General features: G+C 36.6%; 1 protein-coding gene across 2 annotated transcripts in view; it reads right to left on the minus strand.

The window, feature by feature from the left end:
• Nucleotides 1-27,264, minus strand: part of Pdgfd (platelet derived growth factor D) — a 233,541-nt gene extending 206,277 nt beyond the window's left edge. Inside the window, exon 1 of one of the 2 annotated variants that reach the window (XM_047519595.1) lies at nt 26,760-27,264. In XM_047519595.1, coding sequence (XP_047375551.1) covers nt 26,760-26,883 — 124 coding nt within the window. In that variant the 5' untranslated portion in view covers nt 26,884-27,264. The remainder of the gene's footprint in view (nt 1-26,759) is intronic. The other variant, XM_047519594.1, reaches the window with a different exon arrangement.
• Between the last annotated feature and the right edge of the window lie 213 nt (nt 27,265-27,477).

The raw sequence follows: 27,477 nt of genomic DNA on the forward strand, positions 1-27,477 counted from the left end.
TCATCAGACTGAAACAGAGGTCTACTCTCTACCTCCACAGGTGTCATGAGCTGCAAACCTAATTGCTTTTGTCTTTTCTGACTGTCTTTACTTCTGTGTGTACAAAATGGAAAGTGGTATATTCCTGCCAGTTTAGCCGTTGCTGACCTTCTATCTCCTAGAGTCCACTGAATCAGAACAAACTGGCCTAAATCATACTGCATACTTGAACAGCGAGTTGACCCAAAGGGACCTCCAGAGGTTGTGGAGCTTGATATGCAAGCAGATTGGAACCAACCTTGAGTATACACTCTTGTAAGTAACAGAGCCTCAGCCAATCACAATAGCTGACCCTTAGCCAATCACAGGCTGAAGGCTGCCAGATTATGTCCAAATAAGGCAGATGTCTACTGCATCAACTAGGGTAATTTTTGTATGTCATTTCTTGTCCTTCTGGTTATAAAAGTAGCTTACCACATTACAAGAGGGGGCATTTAGAACCATCTTTGATCTGGAATGCTGACCAGCTCTAGAACCTTTTTCAAGCTCAAATAAACTTTGTTAAATTGAACTCATCTCAGTTTTTCTTTTCACTAGTCTCTGAGCCTAAATTCAAGCCTTCTCAAAAGGGAATCTGGTTAACTCAGTCTGAACCAAACATTAGTTCTTATTCAATGTCCTAAGGCCAGGATAGCAGGGCAGAGGATCCACTACCTGTCATCAGGGCTGCCATTAATCTCCCAGAGGACAGTCAGGGGTATAAAGGTACTAAACTGACTACCACAATTGTTATATTAGCAATTCAGTTGACAATCACATTTAGATGACATAGTATCTAAAAAATAGCACACTACCGGGCACAAAATGAATACTAAATAAATGATGACAGTGTTATTTAGATTTTTTTGACATTACTTATCCTTTTATGCGGAAGATGTGATGACTTGTTGGTTTGGGAAGGAAAAAAGGGAAAACACACTAACTCAATCTTTAATGCTTAACTGGAAGCTTACAAATGGGATTTGAGAGAGCTTTTATTTTTGTTGCTATAGAATATTTATAGACAGCAGTTAGATCATTATGTCATAAATACTACTATATTAGGTATTATAGGGAAGAAAAGCCCAAAACTCTGGGGCAGCCCAATGTAGGGATTCCTTTCTCTGTTTTAAGGAAATCTGGAAGGGCTTTCAGAATGACCTAGTTAAAGGCAAGAAAGAACTGCACATAACGATGGGTATTTGTGGGAAGGTGAGGGAATAAGGTAGTCCAAAATGGTGCTTTTTATGTGTGTGTGTGTGTGTGTGTGTGTGTGTGTGTGTGTCTGTATGTGTATTTTTTTCCCCAAAGGTGAGAAAAAACATTCACTTTTCAGGAAATTCCAAGTGGCCTGTTATAATAGAAACTCAGAGTATATATTTGTTCAAAGGGTAAGTCAGAATGAGGCTTGAGTTTGAGGAAATCAGATTTTGGGACTTACTCAGAAGGCTATTAGGTGGCACTGAAGGACTTTAAGAAGAGGAATGAGCTGATCTGATCTGATGTCTACCTGATCATTGCAGTATTAAATATGGATCAGAGGTCAATGGAAGTAGGAAGCCTCAGTTGATGAGTTCCATTCACCAAGAGAGAATACTGAAGGGACAACTACTTCAGAAAATGTTTGGGTGAGCAGGTTCTGCACTTAAGGAATTTGAGGTTCCTAAAACACAGTGATGAGACATAAACATGGGAACAAAATGTAACTCAAGAGAGAAAGGTCAAGAAAAGGGGTAGAGAGTTAATGAGAAAACATATAAAAATAGGTACCGGAATCTGGGAGAATAAAGAAGTGGAGGCATCAATACTCTGGAAGTCAGGGAAAGAATTCTCAAAGAAAGTAACACTGCATTGGTGTGCAGAAGGAGGAGGGGAACTCCAGGCAGACAGGTGAGATGGGATGGGGAGAAGAAGAAGGATATTCCTAGCATAGGAATTCAGTGCAGAAACAACTCGACAACTCAGTAAATCTTAGCCTCAGAATCTGAAAAAGGAGGACATCAGACATTACTCAGCTCTCCTCATACAGAAAAAAAGACCTGAAATTGTCTTTGTGATTCAGTCTTTAGAGACTAGATGGGCAAGACAGTCAAGGCTATCTATAACTTAATGATCTAGCTACTGTCTTATAAACAGTCCACAGAAACAAATATGAAACACCTCTAAAATCACATTTTCAGTTCTCCAGTTAAGCATGACAGATTGAACAAGTGCATTTACCTTCCTTTCCTCACAAAACACACAAATCATCATTTCTGTGTATAAAAAGATAATAAGTAGTATCTAAAATTGACAATCTAGGAACAGAAGTATAAGATAAGAAATAACAAAACAAAGGCCAATTAAGGAAAAAAATATTCCAGTCCTCTGGGAATTGGGACTTGTGCATATGAAAGGATTAGAAGGATCACTGTTCATTATTATAAACCCTGAGGGACTATTTTATTTTCTAACTATGTACAAGGATTATTCTGGAACATTTTATAAACTACAACATCAATAAAATGAAAATGAGATTCAACTTGAAAGTAACTTTTCACAAATACACCTTTTCCAATAGCAAATAACATGAAAAACATGATTATACCATACTAGATCCACTAAATCAGCAAAAACCTATATACCACTTTATTCAACTTGATCCAATGGTAACATCTTGCCATAGTACAATATGTACTTGCTATAGTACAATATCACAACCAGGATATTGAAAGTAAGAGTATTGTCAATTGCGAGTGAGTTTTTAAATTTGTCTATTGTTTAGAATTTCATTAACCAAAGATCCTTAAACACTGGGCCAATACAGGATTCCATCCTAAATGCAGACAAGGCTCTGGCATTCCCCTGATAACACATCCATGAGAAAGATTCAATACCTGCCCTTTTATAACTTATCAACACACATTCTAGTGGGAATACAGGAGAATTAAACAAAAATATGGAATAGAGTATGATGATTGGCACTAAGGAAGAACTTCATGAGGACTGAAATATATTGTGAAAACCTAAGATCACAAATATATCTATTGATAGAAATTTCCAACAATGTTTTTAGAATTAAAAAATATAGAATATTTGGTAAATATTAAGATTAGTACAAGGAAAAGCTACAGAGTTCAGAGGTTCTGAGTCTCTTTAGCATTCCATAATTTATAAAGGCATAGCCAAGTTGATAGATCTCACTTTGCTGCCATGGACCATTAATCTATAAAATTAGTTTGATATACTGTTGACTTCCATGTAACAAATTCTGATATTTGATTATGTTCTTCATTGTACCTAAAATTATTCTGTAGATATACATGTCACCCTTTTTGTACCTTCTTATCTACTGGATGTCTAAACTTCTCTGCCTGGAATTCTGTCTACCACTTTGGGCCTACCTACCAGGCTCACTTAAAACCCAGGATAAAGATGTTTCTGCAGCTTTTATAGACACATACCCCAGGACCCTCCCAGACCCACCCTCATACGTAGCCCAAGCTGTCCCTCTTGCAGGGAATGCCAGGATTTTCCATTGCTTGCATACTAGCTACCTCCCCAGCAGAATATGAACTCCTAAAATCAGAAACTATACCTATTTATCTTCATCTTCCACATTTAGCCAACACTTGCTGAACTATGGGTACCTAATAAGCTGACCTACATTATCAACATGAATGTTACCTGAATACTTTCTTATTAAGAACAAATGGTATAAATTCATAAATTGTGATGGCTAATGTACTTTAATAATTCCATGAGTTAAAGACAAAATAAAATTGTTTATTACCCCAAACTGCCATTTTTATTGAATAGAGAAAAGATTAACAATGGATTCTAATTTATACCATAACTTTTTCCATTAAAATTCCACTTTTTAGAAAACTCAATATGGAAATATGCATTTACAGAGCATTTACTTTAGAGAGAAATTGCATTTAAAAAGGTTTCACTATGGAGCTCATTTATATAGTAAACTCTCTATTTAGATTAGTTTTGTTTCCTGGTTTTTTAATTGCTATGGTTATCCAAATAGGTTAAATAACATCTCATGTATTCTCTGTGTATTATATTAAAGCACCAATCCCTTAGTATTTTGCTGCTGAATTGAGATCCTTAAAGGAGTGTCAATACTTCAGCTGGGAGCATGCTAGATGCAAAGTCTCAGGTCTTCCACAGACCACCTCATTCCTTAGGCAGTCTGGATTTTAACATGATCCCAAGTTATTCCAATGCACAATAAAATTAAGATGCACAAGATTAGTCTACCTGTTTTTCCTTTTTTTGTGGTCTGTGTCATTTCAAAGTAAAATGACTAGCCAGCATTGTGGTGCACGCCTGTAATTCCAGCAGCTCAGGAGGTTAGGACAGGAGAATCTTGAAATCAAAGCCAGTCTCAGAAAAAGTGAGGTGCTCAGTCTTTAAATAAAAATACAAAATAGGGCTGAGGATGTAGCTCAGTGGTCAAGTGGCCCTGAGTTCAATCCCCCGTAAAAAAAAATTATTTTATGTTATCTACTCTAATGATATTACAAAATTACATTCTTTTCACTTTACAGATGACACAGAAGGATTATGTAGATAGTGAACTAGTTGATAATGGAGCATAGGATTCCTTAGGCAGGAATCTGCTGCCCCATACTGTACCCTCAGAGCATCCTCACAGCATGTAATAAGGGGCAGGAGGAGAAAATACAACTTCTAATAGAGAAGGCTGAAAGGTAGAATAAATAAAAGTAATAGACAATAAATGGGAAAAGGTGAGCACCAGGTGCTGTAGAAGAAATTGCTTTCTGACAAGTGTTGAATGAACAGGTTTATATGGATCTGGATAAGCTCCTGGGACAACAACCCAATCACAAACACTAAAGACTAAAGACTAACACAAAAGTTAGATATAGACACCATGCTTTCAACTGGATGTAGGATAATCCAGTGATTTTTTTCACCTGAAACAACAAAACTTCACACACATTGACATTACTGGAATCAACTATATATTTCCTTGGTTCGTAAAGAAAATTCTCTTTCCAGAAAACTGACATTAACACTACACCAAATGACAAAGCTCTGGGCTCTTTCCATGCCTTAATGAATAACTTTCTCCAAACCAAAAAAGCCAAAGGAAATATCAGTATAGACAACTACTCAGGCTGGTGTGCAAATTAAATCCTAATTAAACCATTTTGAATATCAGAATAAATATAGAACAAAATTGTAATGCCAATTAGCATTTTGTTTATCAGTCATTACCATAAAACAAAGAGCAAATATAACCATGTTACTTTAATAAGGTCATAATTAGAGAAAATTACTTTAGCACAAAATGTGAAGAATCAAAGTGCTATTCACACATCAGCATTTACGCAGAGGCAACATAAAGAGATGAAGCTGTCATGTAAGCATTCAGTGCATGAAAAATCCTGTAAATCCAACAATCCTCTGTGTCTATGGATTAAGTTGTGTCAAGAAGTGCCCCAAATGCACTTCTCTGAAACATGGGAAACATAAGAATGTGTTTTCCTTCACTTAATATATAAAGGAAGCAGTCCTTGAGACAGTAACTTGGAAGACATTCTCTTCTTCCTCTTCCCTCTCTCCTCCAGGAGCCTCATACTTCAGTATAGGTAACTCCAGTGTCAAGCTCTCTTCTGAAAACCAACTCTACGTTTCTAACTGCATGCTCTTCTGGATGTCACACTGGCAACTGAAACAACACATCAAACTCAACAATCACTTCTGTCTTCTAATGTTTTTGTTGTTGTCAATGTCTTCTTGGTTATACCTGCATTTGCAATTCTCTTCAGTGCCTTTTAGAGCATATCAATTCCAAATTCCATTTGTTGGTTTGATTCCTGAACTCTTTCCTTGCTTTGTAATTTGGGAGGTCTCCAATGAGCCATTAATAGATTTCCATCTCTTGCTCACTTAGTTCTCCAATTCATTTTGCAGTGGCTTCCCTGGAAAAGCGCCTCCATGGCCTGGCCCCAACTTACCTTTGTTAGCTTCTCCTCTTCTCCAAACACAACTTATGCTGCTTTCTGATGGCATTCCTCCTTGTTACCCAGCATGTTTTGTCTTTCCTGACTCCGTATCTCTGTTTAGCCTAGTTTCTCAGTCCATAATGCACACCCCAAATTCAGTTCTTTGATTCTCTTTCGTAGTGAGCTGTAGTGGTGTCCTCCCCACACAACTCACACATACACACAAAAAGTGTGGTTAAATTCAGTACCTGGAGAAGGAAGATAGCTTATTCTGGATGATTCAGGTGAGCATTAAATGTAATCTCAATTGTCTTTATAAAATAAAGGTCAAGGGCTGTTGGGCACACACAGAAGATAAAAAGGCAAGTGACCATGAAGGCAGAGATTGGAGGAATGTGGCCAAAGCAAAGGAATGTCAGCAACCAACAGAGAAAGAATGGATTCTCCTACACTGCCTCCCTAGTTTATGAGACCCTGCCAACACCTCAATTATGGACTTCTTGTCTTCAGAATTGTGAGAGAATAAATTTCTGTTGTTTTAATCCATGAAAATTGTGAGAGTTTGATACAGCACCTGAGGCAACTAATACACCAAGTTTATAGTCAGGTTTGAATACTATTTTCCAATTCTTGCAAAGAATGCTTAACTCTCTGTGGTTAATGGCCCTGCATAGTTGAACTGCAGTAGCCTCACATTTTAACATTTAGCATACTTATTAACAGTACCATATCAATAAAATGGCACCACATGGGTATCTTTATAATATATGTAACATATGACACATCCAACTACAAAATGTGTGCCTGTACATATATATTAACGATTATCATGCATCTGGGAATATACTCGTGTATGTATGTACATAGATATAGATACACATAGAGAGAGAGATGATCTGACAGATTTTTAAAATCTTGGGCTTACCTGTCTGACATGGTGCTTTACCAACAACAGATGCTCAGTAAATATTTGTCAAATCAATGAGCTTTCAAGTCTTGCGTGAATACTCTTATCAACAAGTTTCCAAGTTTTTTATTTGATTAAAGGAGTATTTGAGATGAGACTGATCATGCTTTGCAAATATTTAAGGCCCTAGTGCTTCCTTGTGATTAGAATAAGACAGAGGATTTCCATGAAGTGGCAACTGTGCCTCTACACTGCTCTAGAACCCGCATCCTGTTTCTGAGTCACCCCAGCACGGCCAGTGTCTTCTGTGGGATTTCAAGCTATGATGTGCCTCCACAGCACTGCTCCCACAGCTTACTGGTCTGGTTATTTCTAGGGAGCTATGAAGATATCCTTATAGTTTGTATTTTTAGGATCTATGAAGAATAGGATATTACCATTAATATTTTATAAGAAAAATTAATTTTTGTCTCTATTAAATATGCAGTTTTCATGAATCTGATGTAATTTTGGGGGTTTGTTTTTTAATTCTGATAAGAAGATATAACTTCCTTTGGTATAAGAAATACCTCATATCAGAAATGGCTTGCTGCATTTGCTCTAGAAAATCATCGATTCGATATTAAGATTAATGGTAAAACAACATCCAATATCTTTGTCCAGCCTATACATTTCTGAACATGCTAGAGGAGAGCAAGCATGAATTAGAAAAGAATCTGGAGCCAGGAATTACAGAATAAAGCAGAAACCTTGTGCTTCTCGGAATTCCTATTCGATTTTGTCCTCCATGACAATGTAAACTCTGGCAGCTGAAGGTTCAGCTTAACCTACTAATCTCTATTCTTGGAGGCAGCATTTATATTAGGGCAACTAACACTCTTTGAGGAAGTCTTAATATCTCTCTTCTACCTGTTCTTCTCACTACACTTAACTGCAGTGTATATAATCTACTGGCCTTGAGTCTGCAGACCAAATAGGCTATGTTAGTGTGGAGAATTCTGTCTCTTTTACAATCGTATCTTCAGCAGATAAGTGTCTGGTACACAGTGGATCTTTGGTAAATGATTGATATATCAAGCAAAACTCATTTTCAGGGCATTGCTAAGGATTTACATCCTTTTCCTTTGTTCCATTTTGAAATTGACTTGTTTATTTTCCAAATATCATTAAGATTATTTAGAGCAGAGGACATTTCTATCCTTTTTCTTAAGGGTAGTTTGTATGGTTTTTAGATGTTGACATTAACAAAAGCTATGATTAGCAAGTAAGGAACGGTTTCTTCTTTCTTATTCTTCTTTTTTTTTTTTTTTTGGTGCTGGGAATCAAACCCAGTGCCTCACACATCACACATACTATGTAATTGCCCTGCCCTTACCATTTAGCTACATCCCAACCCCAAAACAAGTGATCTCCAAGTATATATATATATATTCGTGTTTTTACATATAGAAAACAGATGGCTGAAAAGTCACATCTCCATGCATAGGCTGCAGACTTGCCTGACCTTGACTTTGGTTGAACACACTCCAGTAAGTAGACACTAGAAGTTAAGATTATAAATAAGAAACAACAAAAAAGGGAAAAAATCATAAATTCTGAATTGTATGAAATTTGCTAAAAAATTATAGCTATTTTATTTATCATATAAAAATCCAAACTGAACATAACTTTGTAGGGAAAGGTAGACATACTAATGCCTCAACCAATAAGGGGATAGTGAATCTACTTTTACTCTTCTCACTCATCTTTGTTAAGAATGGTAATTGTCATAACTACCAATAGACAGGCCTAAAATAGTGTAGAAAGATGAGAGGACAGAAAAGTCATATTTAATTCCTGACCCCACCAGTGTGTGACTTCAGACAAGACCCTGTACCTCTCTGTTTAACAACCATAATGAGAAAGAAAGAAAGCGGGGAGGAGGGGGCTGGACGACCTTTAAGTAGCCTTCCAGTGCTAAAATTTGGTGAGTCTAAGAAGTCCTCAAACAAATGATCTGTAGTCATAGCTATCATCACCACTTGTACTAATATATAACTTTAAATCATTTAAGGTTTACTCCAAAACTTGGGGGAATGTGAAAATACCACTTACCCAATAAATGACTTAATATGGTCATCTCAATGCCCTATCATTTATTAAATGCTATTTCCCAGACACTGCTAGATTCTTTACATACAGTAAATATTTAATCTTCACATTCACTTCATAATAGAAGTGGTTTTTAATCATTGATGTTGTTTAATCTCAGTCCTGAGAGGGGTTAATTTCCTAAGATACATTGCTAGCAAGTGGCAGGGGTAGGATTTCTTCAAAGAAATTTCTTATTACTCTTAATCATTATTCCATACAGTTTTTCATCAGGCTAGATTTTCTTTTCAAGTTAATGAATTTCATTAACCTCTGCTGGAACAAATTGGATGCTACACGATACAATACAAGCATCTCTTCAAGATATTTTTTGCATACATACAGTGAAAATTTTTTTCTTTAACTTAAGTGATACAGTAGTGGATTGATTAATTTAAAATGCAAGTCGAAATGGGGAGTTTTGCATTTTACTTTAGCTCAAGACATATAAATGCATTTCTGCAACAGTTCTGATGAGGTACACAGGCCATTTCTCAGAGTATGTTTAATGCTGATAAAATTCTTTTTAATCATTCCTGCATAAGCCATATCTGTAACTTATCCATAAATTTCAACTTCTCTTTCTTAGAGAAAAATGTAAAGATACCTATGAAACAATTTATATATAAAGCCCTTTGGCCTTTTTAGATTTATTTTATTTTATTGTCCCTCTATGCAGAGCACTTCAGTTGTCTCACTCATTCCTAATTATTGGGGATCCCCCAACAATTTATAGGCTGAAGTCCTGATCTCCCACTGTGACTATATTTACAGACAGGACCCTTGGAGAGGCAATTAAAGTTAAGTGAGGATCATAAGGGTGGACTCTCATCAGTAGGATGAACAACCTTATAAAAAGAAGAGACAGAGCTCTCACTCTTTGCATGAGCAAAGAGAAAAGACCATGTGAGGTTACAGCATGCATGTGACCATCTGCTCATCAGGGATCACAGCCTCACCAGAAACTGAATTTACCGGCATCTATATCTTGAACTTCCTAGCTTATGAACTGTGAGAAATAAATGTCTATTGTAGTTTGTTATGGAAGCTCAAACACACAAATTCACTAGTGCAATAATCTTTTAAGCAACTCACCATTGAAGTTTGGGTAAAACATTCCATTAAACATTTATAGAGACAAAACTCCTTTTTACCTTCATACTGCTGTGTCACACAATACTTAATTAAGTTATGTAACTGTACAAGTGGAAGACATATGTTTGGGAAAAGATACAACAGACCTCTGGGATATACAGGTCTCAGTGGTGGAAGCAGAAATGTATGACAGAGAAGTAATACAAGAGCATCTCAATCACTGTGGGCATCCGTCACTTAGCATGCTTTATATTAAACCAATGTGGTTAATCCAGATTTGGAAGTAACAGAGCTCCTGCTGCATTAATTTCTTCACCAGAGAGAGTAAATTTTTAATTGTTTCCACATTTCTTCAGAGCAAACTTCAAATGGCAAGGCAGACCCTTGGAGTCTGACACTTGTACAATAAATACCTAGTCTGGTAGTAGGACCTCACATGAGGGTAATCCAGGCAGGGGGCCTGAAGGTTCAGCCTCATGAGCAGCAGTCAGTAGCCTCTCGCTCCCTAGACATCTCTAGCCAGCTTTGAGTTTGAACTTCAGCTGCATTGCACTCCAATGTTCCTTCAATCATCCAGCAAACATTGACTAAATGCCTCTCTCCCCTAGCCACACTCCAGGAGCTAGGGAATAAAAGACAACATTTTATCCCTATACAGTTTACATTCTTGAGGGAAAACAGAGCATAAACAAATAAAACTAAATGATATAATTTCAGGTAGAAATACGTAAGAATGGTGCACACCAGGCACCAGGGCATACTAAAATTGTGGCTGTTTTAAAAATCACTTCTTTGCTGAAAATTGAAAAGTGCCTTCTGAATAAAATGTTTTCAACAACATGAGAGTCATGCTGTGTCCTGACACACATAGAAATGTTGAAGAGATTCTGAGCTTGTGAAGGAGTTTCTCCCTTAGAACAAGACTTTCTGATCCCATGTGGTTATTCTGAAAACTAGGTACATGGTGTGTGGTCCTTCATGTGAAGAGACATCAAAATGGGAGACTTAGGTTGAGTTTTCAATAAACAGAAGAAATAAATTTAACAGTAATGAGCATTTTACAGGGTATCATTATATATGAGTCTTTCACAGAAAGAGAATCCAATGAGCTGTTTCTAAAGTCAATTAAGGAAAAACAAGACAGCCCTACAAGCCATTTTACTTAATAGAATATTTCTGCTTGCCAAAATTGTAAGTAAATTAAAGGCCATGTCAACAAAGATCCAACCAAAAGCTTGCTTGAGATATGATACTTAACAAAAGCAGGAATTATTTATATTTCTATAATAGCATTTTTTTTTCTTTTGGTACCAGGGATTGAACTGAGGGATGCTTAATTATTGAGTCAAATCCCCAGCCCTTTTTATTTTTAATTTGAGACAGGATCTCACTAAGTTGCTTAGGGCCTTGCTAAGTTACTGAGACTGGCTTTGAACTTGTGAGCCTTTTGCCTCAGCCTCCCCAGCTGCTGGGACTACAGATGTGTACCACCACACCTGGTAATGTTTATTAATCACCTTAAATTTGGGGGCACATATTAAGTAGGAGATCTCAAATATGAAAATGTCTAATAGTTTTCATAATATCCAATTTTCCTAAAAATGACAAATTCCAAATACATGGTGTTCAAGGCCTCTAAAGCCAAGAAGATATGGTTTCCTTGTAAAAATCTTTATCAAATAGGTTAACCTTCCAAGAGATGCCAGGATTCTGCTGTCCACAAATCATTTACTGACTAGTCAGAAAGAATAGCTCTTTAAAATGTTCATATGATAAAAAAAAATCATTATCATTTTTGAAGTCAAATTAAGTTGGTAATGAGAAGGCAAGGTCAGTGCTAGTTAAGCACAGTTTTCCCCACTCACAGAAGAGAGATGAAGCGCCAGCTCCTGACATCATAAGAAACTTCTCAAATATCAGAAATTTTGCACCTCACATAAAAACAAGTAGGCTAATAGAATAAGTTTATTTGATAAATTTAAGGTTTATTTTTAAATATGAAAGTAACCAGAAATGTTAACTGTACCAATGTGGATATAATAATAAAACAAACTACATACCACACAAATTTTGCCTGTGCAGAATTACTAATTTTCCTAAAATGTGACTCAGTTGATTGTGACACATGGCAAACAGCTTTCATAAATTAAGTTTTTATATTGGAAACCAACCAATCATAACGTGTGTTGGTCTAGGTAAAAAACCTCAATGTTCTAGAGCTGTAATCTCCAAACTGGTAATGACTAACTGCATACACCATTGAATATTTGAAATGTAGATAGCCTGAAATCAGATGTTAAATATAAAATCCATGCCAGATTCTGAAGACTTAGTATGATCAAAAGAATCCTAAAAGAAATCATGATAATTTTGAAATATGAGACACTGAAATAATATTTTTATTTGTAGAGTTAAATACAACTTATAAAAATTAATTTCATGCATTTTTAAACATTTTTTACTTTTTTTATTAGAACTTCATAGTTGTACATAGTAGTTGGTTTCAAACCAACACATTATTTAACCATTTTCTTGTCATTGATAAATATTTTTAGATAAATGTGGCTTGTGTTACATTTTTCTTGGACAATGATGACTTAGAGAGGCAAGAGTTGGGTTCAATTACAGCTAAGAGTCCTGGGCTCAGAAATTCAACTGCAATTTGCTGCTTCTGTCTTACACTCCTAATTACCAATAATTTTAATTGCCAAATATTTCATCTATATCTAGGTCTTCTTCGTTTCCATCTCCTAATATATACTATTGTCATTGTACTCACATATTTGATACACATCAACATTCTCTGATAGAATTTTATAGATGATAGTTATTATTACATGATTGTCACAGAATTAATTAGCAAAGTAACTGTCACATGCTTTTCAACACTCAGCTGCAGACTCCAGTACAAAAACGAACATACAGTGGGCTCCTGAGAAAAATTTATGAATAAACAAACATAAGAGCCAACAAAGGAATAAATGGAAGAGATCTGATCTAAACCATTGAACTGTCAATATCAATTTATTGGGTCATGAAGTTTTATAAGTAGTTGGGAAGCTGAGCTCAAAAAAGTAGGTGGTTCACCTATTCATTTTTCATATCAAAGACCCCGTATTAGTTTACTGTGCTACTGTAAGAAATTGCCACAGACATACAGGCTTAACACAACCCACATGTATTCTCTTACAGTTTTGGAGGCTGAAAGTCTGAGAACAGCTGTTGGCAGGGCTGTGTTCCCTCTGGAGATTCCAGGAAAGCTTGCCTCACCCAGCTTCTGGTGACGCTGGCATTCCTTGGCTTGTGGGAGCATAACTCAGATCTCTGCCTCTGAGGTCACTCTGCCAACTCTTCCTTTGCCTGAGACAAAGCTCCCATGCAACTCTCATAGAAGGACACTTGTGATTCCATTTAGGGCCCACCCAAATATCCAAGATCGTTTCCCCATCTCAGAATCCTTAATTAACTGAAAACTGCAAAGTCTTTGCCATATAAGGCAACACTGAGAGGTTCCAGGATGAGGATGTCAGTGTGTATGGTCATTATTCAGCTTAGTATAGACCTCAGTACATATTTTTCCAATCTGCTTTAAAACATTCATTAGAAATGATCAATTTTGCATATCATTTTAAAATTTGTATTAAATTTGAATAAAACCAAAGTTTTTACATGTAGCAATCTTGGCAGTTGTACACACAGAAGTGATTACTGTTCAGTATCTTGGTAGTGAGCCTCAGGGCTTAAAGATCCTGTTCTTACACCTTACTTCATATGCTTACACTATGCCCCACGTTTCCACAGGATCTTAGAAAACACACCATGAGGAGAGGGTTATTTCTCAATTCTGATGTCACAACCATGCTTTTGTCCATGAAGTCACTCATTTTTGATAAGCCACTCACTCAGCAAGTAACAAGGAGAGGTCAACTTGCTAGTCATGTGTCCAAAGGAAACTTGTCAATCAATGGCTACAGACATACATTCACTGTGTAGAAAGCTATTTTCAACTAATCAGTGTTTCTAAACTGAATTTTTTTGAATGCTACACACATGTACAACTGGATGTATAAAGGGTACCAAGCAGTGAAACAGTTATCTAAACTGATTCAATATGCATTAATTATTTTTAGAATTTACTGATATCACACAGAATAGCTATACGTTAATGATAGATTCTGTCATTGTCATTTTACTTACATATTTGATATACATCAACATTCTCTGATAGAACTTTATAGATGAAGTTGGTTTACAAAGCCAACCAAAATAGGGAGGAAAAGAAAATCTGATGCACAAAGCTATCTTTGTTTACTGCCATCCTGTGGTCAAATAATCATACTGCATATCACACGTTGAAAGTCCTACTGGGTTACTTACTGAATCCACATGTTCTCTTTTATGATTCATGAATATTTAACCCAAGAATTGAAAAATCAAGAGAAAAATCAAGACAGTATAAGAAAATACAATTAAAAGTTACTTCTCTGTTCAACTTTTAATCAATGTAATAACAGTATTAACTAAGAGATCTTTCATTTTCAAATAATATTACGTTTAACAACAGCTTAACCAATATTTTCTTTTACTGAACCCACATATTAGGATAGATGATTTGTGGTTATAATTTGATCAACAGGACTGAATCCTGATTTGATATTCTTAAAATAACCCAACAAACTAACCACTGCCAAAAAAAAAAAAAAAAAAAAAAAAGAAAGAAAAATACCATACGTCACATAATGGTGACACTCATGTGGTACCACCTTGCCTTGTATTTACTCACAGGTGCATTTTCTCCATTCAGCCAAAGTAGAAGTTTTAACTGAGCAAAGACTGAACCTTAGGTTTAACTGTTGCTGCTCTACAGTTCTTCATATAGAGCTCTGCATATAGTCAATACTCAAGGAACATTTGTGGAATGACTGAATAGTGTTTGTTTATTACATCTGACCTCAGGGTAAAGCAGTAAATAATCAAAACATTATAATGCCGCAGTAGTTTTTTTGAGCTATTAAAATAATATTTACTCCAGTTTCTTTTTTTAATGTTTGAAATCCTTTAAATTTATATGTAATTTTATCAATGAAGTTTTCGTGATTATAGAAAAAGTAGAACTTTTATTCAACAACCCCTTTGTTTTATCCTCTGTAAAATAACATATATTATAAAAATGCTTCTCCATAGAAAACTCAATAAAAATGAAGATGCATTAATCTTTCCTCACTTTTCCAAAGTTTACCATCAAGACTGACTCTTAAGGCTTGCTCCTTGATAGATATTTTTACCTCTTTCATTTAAACCTTTAAGTAGCAGAAACTTCATGTGAAAGTATTAAAATAATAGTGAAAGATATACCAAACAGGATCCATTTCATCAGTATTTTGTGTAAGGTATTATACTTTTGTTGTTGCTTCTATTGAGATAGTTGAAAATTTTCCACATTTCATTGTTATTTGTTTGAAATTAAGCCAAGATGTCATGCTTTCTCCTAAGGCAGCAGTCTAAAAGTGTAATCTTGAAATTATTAACCAAATCCTTTGGATACAAAAGCACTTTGTCATGTTAAAAATTCTTAATAAATATGAGGCATTATTATCATATACTCATAATCATGAATACAACTTACTTTAAAGACATAATAATACATTCAATTACTTCATGATCACTATGAAAGCATTCCATGCATATATGTTTGTCTCTTGCTTTTCTGCTTCAAGGTTTTTCCACATGAATGTGTCCAAAAATTAATTTCCTATCTCTATGACTTTCTCTCTCTCTTGCTCTTATGTTCCCTAGCCCGGTCAATGATATAACAAAAACCAGAAAATTAAGTCAGAAACCCAACAGCCAGTCTAGATTCAGAATTTATACATCTTTTCTCTTAAAATCTGATAGTGAAAGAACTCATATGATCCAAAGATTGTCATAAAAAGGGAGCATCAGTTAGTCAATTTACTCATTCATCAAACCTTCATGAGCTTCCCTATGTTCTAGCCAATTAACTGGAAAAGGAGGATGCTTGGCTGTATTAAATCAGTTGGCACACAGACATCAGCAGACATCAAATATGTAAATAAGTAAGTGACACTGCAGGCATTATTATAGAAATAGGGGATAAAGGAGCAGACAATTCCACTTGGGAAGAGGTGGGAGTCAGGAGAGACAACTTAGTGCAGGGTAATTCCTCTATCCAAAATGTGATACCTGATCTGGGCCTTCACTGAACAGGTCACTCAAAAATAATTGTGATGTATCTTGAAGTACAACAACAGCAACAAAAGGACTGATATTTTTAAGGAATTTGCCACTGGATAAATAGCCTAATATTTAAGAAACGACTTCACATTACTATTTACTGAATTGGAGAACTTATTTTTGGTACCAGTGGGATCACTCATTATAGACCTCAAGCAGTGAAATAAAAAGACAAGTCTATGACTTAGTAAATAGGTCAAAGTAGAAAGTATAGACTTATGAGTCATTTGTGTATAAGTAGCCATTAATACTTTGGAAACAAAGGAAGGTTCTCCAGAAAGGATCAGTGAAAAAAAGTAAGAAGATAAAGTTGAGGTTAGAGCCTAAGAAATAAGGTAAATCCTATACAGATCAGAAGAGCTCTGGCCAAGGAAACAGAAATAAGAGTACTAGATAATGTTAGGGGGAAAAAAATCTATGTGGGTGTTCAAAGTGTATTTTAAAAACATTTTTATGTTTTAGCCACAAAAATGCTACTGTTATAGAACTTGATAGATTATAACATGACAAGACTTTTAACTTAGAAGTTTCTTTCTTTTTATATTAACAGGATCCCTATAACATTCTAAAATCTTCCATACTCCTTTCACTATTCCTATCAGTTACAGGGAAAAAAAATAACATAAAATACACATTTTCAGGCCTTCTCTAATTTTGCTTCTCCAAAGAACCTAAAATGAGTACTGTGGTAATTTTGGATTTATTTCTATCACCACTTCAAACCTGTCATTTGGTAGAAAGGACAAAGAAGGAACAGTCACAAGTCAAGGGAGGAGAATGTTTTAAGAAGAGACTAAGAATCATGGTGACCTCACCCAAGACAGTTCACTGGAACAGTGCGAATGATTTCAAATCCCAAGGGGTACAGGAAAAGGGGTACAGACACTGAGTTGTGGTGAGTCTAAGGAAGTTTATATAGTGATATAGTGAAGAATATGTTGTGGGATGGTACATAGAAACTCAAACATACTTGTTGGCTGAAGTGATAGAGCTAATGAAAATATTTCAAGGCAGAAGAGTAGAGAACTTTAGAGTTTCAGGTCAGAGGCTAATGGAGCCCTAAAGAGGTGGAATCAAAGAGGGGAGGAACAAAGAGCATATCACACTCAGATTCATACTGACCAGGAGAAAGTTCCATGTCTATGAGTATTGCTGTCCCCCGATTCTGACAATGTGGTAAAGCTAATACCAGATGTACACTGCTGTTGAGCAGCTATACCATTTGTTGAAGTATAAGATTTGTTCAGCTAAACCAGTTAGGAGATAGATACAGATATTGACATTTATCTATGTATCAATCTTCTATCAATCAGAGTAAGCTGATGCTAATAGCATTGTGCAGTTGCTTTTATTTTCTAGTCAAAGAGATAGACTTTGCATTTATCCCTGGGAAATTTCATATTGAAAAGATGAGTATATCACTCCAACTCAAGAACATGTGGATTGCCTGCAAACGTGACCTATAGCCCAACTGACCATTTTTGTAAGTAAAGTTTTACAAATGTTTATTAACATTTTGCAAACTTTTAAAAGTTTTCAGCCCTCCCCATTCATTTATGCAATTTCTACGTCTGCTTTTAAGCTACAGTGGTAGAACTGAGTAGTTGCAACAGAGACCACATGGCCTGAAAAACCTAAAATATTTACATGCTGGCCTTTTTACAAAAAGTCTATCAATCCATGCATCTGATCCAACCTATTAACTTCCCTAACTAAAATATGCAGGCTTTATTTCTATCACCACTCCAAACCTGTCATTTTGTAGAGAGGACAAAGAAGGAGCAGCCATCAGTCAAGGGAAGAGACATTGTTTCTTGTTTCTGATGCCCTCTTCAAGTTATTAAGGATTCTGAACCCAACAGGTCTAATCCAAAGAACCAATAAAATCCCTATTCACCTCCCTCTTGATAATATGAACTTATTAGTTACCACCAGAAGAATGATAATAATAGTTTATTATCATCCAGGCTCCAACTGTTCTTTTCCACAGGGTTTCCATAATAAACACTGTCCATTTTCTGGTTGAACTCCATATATTCTGAAGTTGATACCTCTATACCTTCTGAACCTGGTAAATGAATCAATCATATAATGTGAACTTTCCTTCCTGGCTTAAGGACATCATTTTTAAAATCAACAATTTTACTGAATTTAATAAAATAATTTCCTAGTGGCATATGGAGATAGGTTGGAACTACTTTCACCTCATTCAATCAGAAACCTAAGCCAGCTGGGCTTACTTAGGTCTCATGAAACCTTTCCAAGTCCTGGAAATATAAAAGGAGGCAGGAAAATCACTGGCTGTCACTGTTTGATGCTAGTTGTGTGAATAATTAGAACCAGTTCTCGTCCCTCTTCTAACATCACACTCCCATTCTGTGTGAATATGGAAACCTTGTAAATAAGTATGATGGAATTACACAGAAAATGAAGACAAATGGTCATTTAGTATCCACACCATGAACCTATGAACTCATTTATACACAGTGGCTACTGCTTTAAACTTATAAGTGAATTTGTTAACTATTTATTGGTTTGATTAATTTTGTTTTCTATAACTAAGTTTACTGAATAGCTAAATTCCACAAAATAGGTAGCTGCCATGTGGCTTATTAAATCTTTCATGAGATGCAGAATCTGTTCTTTCAGATGTTGGGTCTTAAAAGACTTGTATAGAACCAACACAGAACATTTAACTCCCACTCATAGCTCATACCAGCCACTGTCCCTAAGATCCTTGAGTCCAGAGAAACCATGCTGTATTTCAAATTTTAAAAATCAAGAATCCTAGTATGTATAACATGATGACTACAATTAATAACAATGTATTATATTCTTGAAAATTACCATGAGACTAGATTTTTAAAATTATTTTTTTTTAGTTTTACAGACAGCATTTTGATTCATTGTACACAAATGTGGTACAATTTTTCATTTCTATGGTTGTACACAATGTAGATTCATACCATTCATGTAATCATATATGTAAATAGGTAATGATGTCTGTCTCATTCCACCATCTTTCATACCCTGCCCCCTCCTCCCTCTCATTTCCCTCTACATAAAAGTTCCTCCATTCTTCTCTAACCCCCACCCCCCCACCCCCATTACGTATCATCATCCACTTATCAGGGAAAACATTTGGTGTTTGATTTTTTGGGATTGGCTTATTTCACTTAGCATAATATTCTACAATTCCATCCATTTATCTGCAGATACCATAATATTCTTCCTTATGGCTGAATAATAATCCATTGTGTATATATGCCACAGTTTCTTTATCCATTCGTCTGTTGAAGGGCATCTAGGTTGGTTCCACAAACTAGCTATTATGAATTGAACTGCTATAAACATTGATGTGGCTGTGTCACTGTAGTATGCTGATTTTAAGTCCTTTGGGTATAAACTGAGGAGTGGGATAACTAGGTCAAAAGGTGGGTCCATTCCAAGTTTTCTGAGGATTCTCCACACAACTTTCCAGAGTGTTGCACCAATGTGCAACTCCACCAGCAATGTAAAAGTGTGTCTTTTCCCCATATCCACACCAACATCTATTATTGTGTTCTTGATAATAGCTTTTCTAATTGGAGTAAGATGAAATCTTAGAGTTGTTTTAATTTGCATTTCTCTAATTACTAGAGATGTTGAACACTTTTTCAAGTATTTATTAATTGCCTGTATATCTTCTGTAAAGTGTCTGTTCAGTTCCTTGGCCCATTTATTGACTGGTTCTGTGTATTTTTTGTGTAAAGTTTTGAGACTAGATTTTAAGCATTCCCTCCACACACACAAAAAAAGATGAGCTAATTCATATATGCTAATTAGCTTGACAGTCACTCACCCTACATATTTCAAAATGTTATACTCCATAAATACATAAATATACACAATTTTTGTCAAATAAAAATAAGTATTAAAAGAAAATAAACTTTCTTTAAAAAGAATCCTAACGTATGAGGTTTCAAATCAGGTTTGATTTGCTTTTAAGACAACATATTGCATTTAAAACTACCCAACTACATAAGCACACTCCATAAAACTAGTGCTCAAGTTTAAAAAAAAAAAATCTGAGAACAGATCGCTCTTCATAATGAAAGGCAGCTCATGTGCCTGTGCTACAGTGCTTCCACAGGCCTTCCTACCTTCCAATTACACAAGGCCTCCACAAATCACAAAAATGCACAGTATTAATCTCTCAATATTAAATATACAGATGTCAGCGCACCAGGGTGATAGGGAAGAGATATATTACTATATGCATCATCAGTGCTTGTAAGAAACAAAGCATGCCTCATTCTTGCTCTGGAAAAGAAAATTCCCAGAAGAAAATATTTCTTCCTGCATGTGCACTTGTGCACTTCTGTGTCCTATGGGCTTATTCCTTTTTTGATGACTTACACTTGGTCCTGAAATACTGTATGGGGAGGCAGAATATTTTTGTTGCAGCATTTTTGTTGGATTCTTTTCTTTTTGTCATATATTATCCCCCTGTGAATTCTTGCCCAACTGTCCTTCACACAAAAGTTAATGTGAAAATGATTCCTTTTAAATCACACTAATTCTGAAATGTACATATTTGCAACAACATATTGACAAACACTAGGCAGGTCACTTGTACCCTTTACATTATTTTATTGAGACCTCACACAGTGTTAACAAAATAATATCTGTTGTGCTGAGTTGCAGAGAGGCATCTTGAGTGAGGAACCTCAGGAAAGTCGTAAGGCATTGGTCACTTAGATTTGGAGACTTGGGACTAGGAAAGACATCTATGTCTTCCACTATCATACTGCAAACGAAATATTCCAGTGTGTGTAGCTGTTCACAGTGGGTATGTAGGGAGACCACTCCTCATTACAGCACTGGCCTGGCTACTTCTCAGGAATGCTATACTCAGCATTCAAACATAGAAAGGGCCATGCATCCCCCAGTGAAATCCTTCAGTGACTTCCCACTGCACTTAACACTATAGCCAAACTCTCATATTACTTCCCAGGATTTTCTCTAGGGCACAATTGCTTATCTGCATTTTCACTTCCATATCTTGGCAAATGTTGTTCTCTCCATGAGCAAACTCCAAGTGGCTCCTACCTTATGATCTCCTATTCATCCTTCATGCCTATGTTCAAGTGCTCCTTCCTCAAGGAAGCCTTTTCTCAGTCTCTTTAGTCTGTATTAGAAGCTCCTTGTGGATCCCTATAATTCACTGCTCTTCTCCTATGAAAGCACCCATCACACTATATGGTGCTTTTACACTCTAACCATGTAATACATTTTTCAAACAAAAATCTTATGATGAACTCAAATACAGTATGTAAATCAGAAGCATGGAGATATATGTAGAATTGTTCTGTTGAAGATGTGATGGAAAATCTGAAGCTAAGGTGTTCTGAGGTCCCCATGAAGGGACTGCTAAGATACTTGTGGAGAATCTTGGTCCTCTTCATAAAACATCAGAAAGTTAAGTGCAACACTGGGAACTGACTAATTATTTGTTCACATTGTTCACTAGACTGTAGGTTCCAGGATGGCAGAAACCATGTATACTTCATTCATATTGTGCTAGACAACTGAGCATCTAGCTCAAGATATGGCAGATATTAGGAAAGCAAGAAATAATCATCAAATAAGTAATTATACTGATAGCAGGATTTAGCAACAGAGTAAAGGATAAAGAGCTATTTGATTACCTTTTGTCTTTGGAAAACAGTCCATATTAATTAAGGAATCACTTGAAAAGAGATAACTTTGAAAGGGCATAGGCAACAGCTACTAACTCAATTCTACTCTAAAATCATCTTGATCCCTTGAGAAAGATCAGTGCAATACACAAATGTCATGGCAAAGATGAGTTAGAAACATCTTACCACTAGTTCACCTAAAACACTTTCCTATCTTAACAAAAGGAAGGTTTTTATTAAGGTATTCAGGAACTGCCTTTTTATACTAATGAGATCATTTCAACAAAGAAAATTCAAGAGTAAGTTCCAAAAGGAAGATGATTTGCGTTATGACTCAGCTGTCAAGGACAAAGAAATACGCATATCCTTCCAGTCTCAGAATGATGGAGCTTTGAGACCGTATATGATGAGAGAGTCCTGTGTGACAGTAACAGCATGCTTATGCTTCTTGTTAGTCAGAAGAGGTAAATGACTCTGTTAGCTCTGCTCCATTGTTTGACCCTATTGTTCTGAAACAATATAGTTTTACTTTTAATCACTGAAAGGGAAAAATCCTGTAGAAAAACCCACTGTCATTCAGGGGACTTCGCAATGCCATTACTGACATCCTCCACTACATGGCATCCAGATACCTGGCTAAAACTATCCTCTTTAAAATAATCTTCATTAAATATTATTACCCATGGTGGCAATTCAAAGTGCTGTTGCATTTAAAATATGTAATCTCCACTATGCTTCATAAGATTGGGAATCTTCAACAGTTGAACAGAAATTATAAATAGAGAGGAACAGAGATTTAGACACTAATCTGATTCATAGTTTTCAAACACTTAAAAAAAATTTATATTTTCCTTTCTTTTTTGCCTTCCCTTAATCTCTAATCTTTTTTTTTTCTTAAATCAGGGACTAAACCCAGAGACACTTAATCAGCTGAGCCACATCCCCAGCTCTTTTTATTTTTCATTTTGAGACAGGGTCTAAGTTGGTGAGGCTGGCCTCAAACTTGCAATCCTCCTGTCTCAGCCTCCCAAATCACTGAGATTACAGGCATGTACCACTACACCTGACTTAATGTTTAATCTTTGCACTGAAGTCAACATGCTTCTGTCAATGACAATAGAAAGCTACATTTTAAAAATCAAGCTTGACAACTTTAAAATCTAAGCACAATTACTAAAAATGCAAGTCTATAATCAGTTAATGATAAGGTAATAGACAATTCAAGTACTGGTTTATTAATCAAGCAGAACTAAATCCAGCATTGCTTATCAGCAACACCTGCACTTTCAGAAAGCAACAAAAGGTCAAGAAAGTATATTATTAAATCCTTAGGCAGGAAGTTAGATTTTTAAATAAGTAAGCATCAGTTAATTACTACCTTTACACTTCTTGATACACACTCTGAGCAATACTAGTTGTGATCAGTTATTATCACAAGAAGCACGGATTGTATAGACACCAAAACAAGAGTGCTATGGTTAAATTAGGATTTTTCTATGTGCTCACAAATTGGTCTGAACAAAAACAATAACAAATATAAGAATAAAAAATTAATACCATTAATTATTACATTTCAGCATAGAGCCTCATTTCCTAACAGAAAGAGGAAACAAATTCAACCACACTCCTCCACTGAACCACGTGTAATCATTCTGCAGATGGAAGGGCTCTGGAGATGTCCCTTTAGAACATGAAGTGATTGTGATGGAGAGTTCCAGAAGCCAGAAGACCAGAGTCAGCCAGCTTCCTATAATGGTTGGGGCAGGTTATCATTTACGACCCTAGCACTGCATATTTGCATATCTTTCCTTAGCTTTTTCAGTTATCTGAACCTATTGGGCACAACAGATCACAGGTGAGTTTCTGTATTTGACCAGACAGACTCCAACACAACTGATGCCCTTCTTACAGGGCACCTGCCCCTAATCTTCCTTTCCTCACAGCAACAGGAAGCAGTACCTACCCAGCTGGCAGGAACACATGGATGGCACTCACGTGTGAAGATAGTTCCATCATCAGGTGATGGTTTCTATCACCTCTACTTAATGGTCACAGTCAATTTTTTTTTCTTGTGATATTCTATCCGTTTTAATCTGAGGGCCAGATTTCCTAAAGTCCCTAAATTAATATTTGAAACCTCAATTTTTTTTTGTTTCTCCTGAGTATATTCCTTATCCATGGTTTCCTAAAGTTTATATCTCACCTTAATCTTGTAGCCAAAATAGAAAGAATATTGTGTTCTTCAATGGGCCATGAGGGAGATTTGAGAAAGCAAGCTGAGAATGCTTGGAATCAGAGGAACGGTTTAATTTAACAAGTTATTACTTTCTCTCTGACAGCTCAAATATCGCCATTAGAATTTTCTAGATGACATCTAGACCTCTTCAAAAACTCTTTAATTTTACTCTCTCACCAAAACTCTCCAACAGTGTTTCTCAACCTTCTCTTCACCATTACCAGCCTCCCCTCAGAGTCTTTTTGGACAACTTTTTCTATTCACCTTTCCCATGAAATGTTAACACCACAGATATGCTGAATATCGGTTTATATATGATGGCCCCTTAGAGGAACAGATATCATTGTAACACTAAGAGTTTTCACCCCTAAAACCCAATCTCACCCCCTTGGAGGCATCATTGTTTCTCTGTGAGTATACATATGCACTTAAGAAAAAGCTGCCATTTGAAAATTTAACAAACAACTCATTATGAGTGCTAATATTTTTACTCCCTATAAAATGATTTTCTATGCCTAGTTTTACCTCCTTCCCAGCCTTGTTTATAAGATGATATTGATATGGAGGAAAATATTTAGCAATCTGAGCTAATTAAAGTAAGTGTGTGTGTGTGTGTGTGTGTGTGTATACTGTTAGAGTAACTGTAAAACTGACCTACCTAAAATATAAAGAAATAAAAAATCTAGGGTAGTTTTCAAAATTTTCCTAGTACAAAAAAATTTACTAAATAGATTAGACAGATGCAGTTTTAGCAATAAAAACTGAAATGAGAGTATTTCCTACCCCCCAAAAAATAATTTAAAAAAATTCTGAGCTGCAGCTGCATGACTTGGTTTTAGACAGAATCTTGGGTTAATGGAAAATGGTTACATACTTTTCATTTTCTGTCCTTGACTTCTTGTAACTGATACTTGGGAGGTTAAGGATTACAAAATTTTGGCTATGAAGTCATGCAAATCATAAGTGGCATTTTACACTATGCGTTAAAAGGGCATATAAAGTACAAAAATGAACAGACTTTAAAAAAATCAACTAGGAGAAGATATGACTCTAGTAGAAACTGTAAGGAGTAAAACTATAAAAGTTTGATCTTGGGCCTAAATTGTTTTTTTAAATTTTACTAAGAAACTGTTGTACTTTATTTAAGATAGCAGATTATCAAAAATGCACTGTTGGAATATTTTTCATGAAATGCTGTAATAAAGTAAGGTGACTATGGCTTCCCCTACCATATACCTTACCATTTCAAATGACTTGAGCATACTGAAATCCACAGTCTAGTTGTCATCAGAAATAAAGTTTTTATCTTCCCTTCAAAGTTCAAAAGTCTTTCAATGAAGTCCCAAATAAAGGCACACCAAGAATATAATAAGGGTATAAAATGGCTAATAAGAATTTACCAAGTTAGACAGTCATATGTCACCAGCTCAAACAGGGGTGCTATTAAGATTAGTGATCTTCTTCCGGGATGTGTTAGAACTTGAAGCAAGCAGGAGAGAATGATATTGAAACAGAGAAAAACAAAACCCTAAAACCTGTAGGTTGGTCCAGGTACATAGCAGAAACAGCTGCAGATAACTGGGAACATTAGCTACAGCTGGAAATTGAAGACTAAACCCGCTTCAGATTGTCCTTGGAGGCTCCAGAAAGTAAATAATCTCAAGTTAGAGTCTCTGAGATCCAATGTCCCAGGTGTCCTCCAGAGTAAAGGAAAACAAACAAGCCTGTTTGGGACCTTGCTGAGGAAAGCTGCTTCAGGAGTTTTCTCCTTCCAAATAGTTTGAAAGCCTCCCACACAAGAGCACTAACAGCACAAGCCAGGTCTCCCTGTGCTAACTGAGGAAGCCCCAGAAACCCTATCTTCTAGATTGCTTTTCTGAGCCAGGCAGAACTCCTATGGGAAAGTCACTTAAGGGGCTAGAAAGGGTAACATTGGACTTCTCCTAAAAATAAATAATATATGAATAAATTGTCACTTTGCTCCAGATACATCTGCAGTATTGAAAAGCACTAAAAATACCTACACGATTAAGTAAAAAAAAAAAAAAAAAATCACCCAGAGAAAGCCACTCTTGACTCCACCCATCACAAAGCCTGGTCTTTGCTAGTTTTAAGTCCAAAAGGTTAAGAGCCTGACCAAGGGGTGGCGCAGGTTGCAACTTTCTCCAACTCCAGGATGAGGCACAGCATCCTGGTATCAGACTACTGGACACCAAAATGACTTTTCTAGGGTGCAGCAAGATGAGCCACCTGATCCGTACTATCTCCTGCTGCTTGCGTCCCCCACCCGTCAGCCCATTCTGGAAGGAGGGGCTCCTTTAGGGCTACAGGCAGGCAGGACAACTCCGGAACCAAACAATGCATTCAGTCCAAATTCATATGAAAGATTCGGGGAGGTGGACAGAAAGAACAATGACAACAAACGTGGAATTTTTTAAATTAAAAATAAATAAATGAAATGAGTCCCTTACCATCTCGCCTGAGGTTGGCGTTGCGCAAAGCTTTGATGGATGCGCTTTGCGGAGTTGCATAAGTGTCCCGATAGCTGCAGAAGTTTGCGCAGGCTAGGGTGTAGACGAAGATGAGCCGGTGCATTTGGGATTAGCGACTTCGGGACAGCGTAGCTCCAAGACAAAAAACCGGGTTCCGCTCGGAACGGACGCCGCGCCTCCCTGCGCTCTCGCCGCCTGCGCTCACCCAGCGCTGGCCCGGCCCGCTGAGCTAATCGCAGAGCTCTCCCTAAACTTCCTGCACGCTGAACTTTCTGAGCGCGTGTGGGTGCCGCACTTCCTTGTGGTGCTGAGAGCTGATAAAGGGTGACTGGACAAACAACAGGTTGACGTTTGTTCGCCCCCTCCGGTGGCCAGCAGCTGCAGCACAGGCTACAGGGGGCAGGCGGCGCCGCGTCCGGCCCGGCCCGGGTGGCAGCGGCCCCTGAGCTGCGCGCACACAGCTCAAAGCGGCGGCGCGAGCACCCTGGCTCCTTGGGCCAAACCTGCACCGCCACTGAGCATGCCCAGTTTGACAGTGGAATAGGACTCTTCTTACCGCCCTGGACTTTATGCTTGTTGGACCAGAAAGGGTGCAGGGAACAAGGTGGCCACAGTTCTAGACTTGGTGATGATGGGATTTGGGGAAGATGACTGGAGTCGGGAGTGTTTATTTTACTATAACCAAAATCAAATTGTA

The sequence above is a fragment of the Sciurus carolinensis genome, chromosome 11 (assembly GCF_902686445.1).
Source record: "Sciurus carolinensis chromosome 11, mSciCar1.2, whole genome shotgun sequence".
NCBI lineage: Eukaryota > Metazoa > Chordata > Mammalia > Rodentia > Sciuridae > Sciurus > Sciurus carolinensis.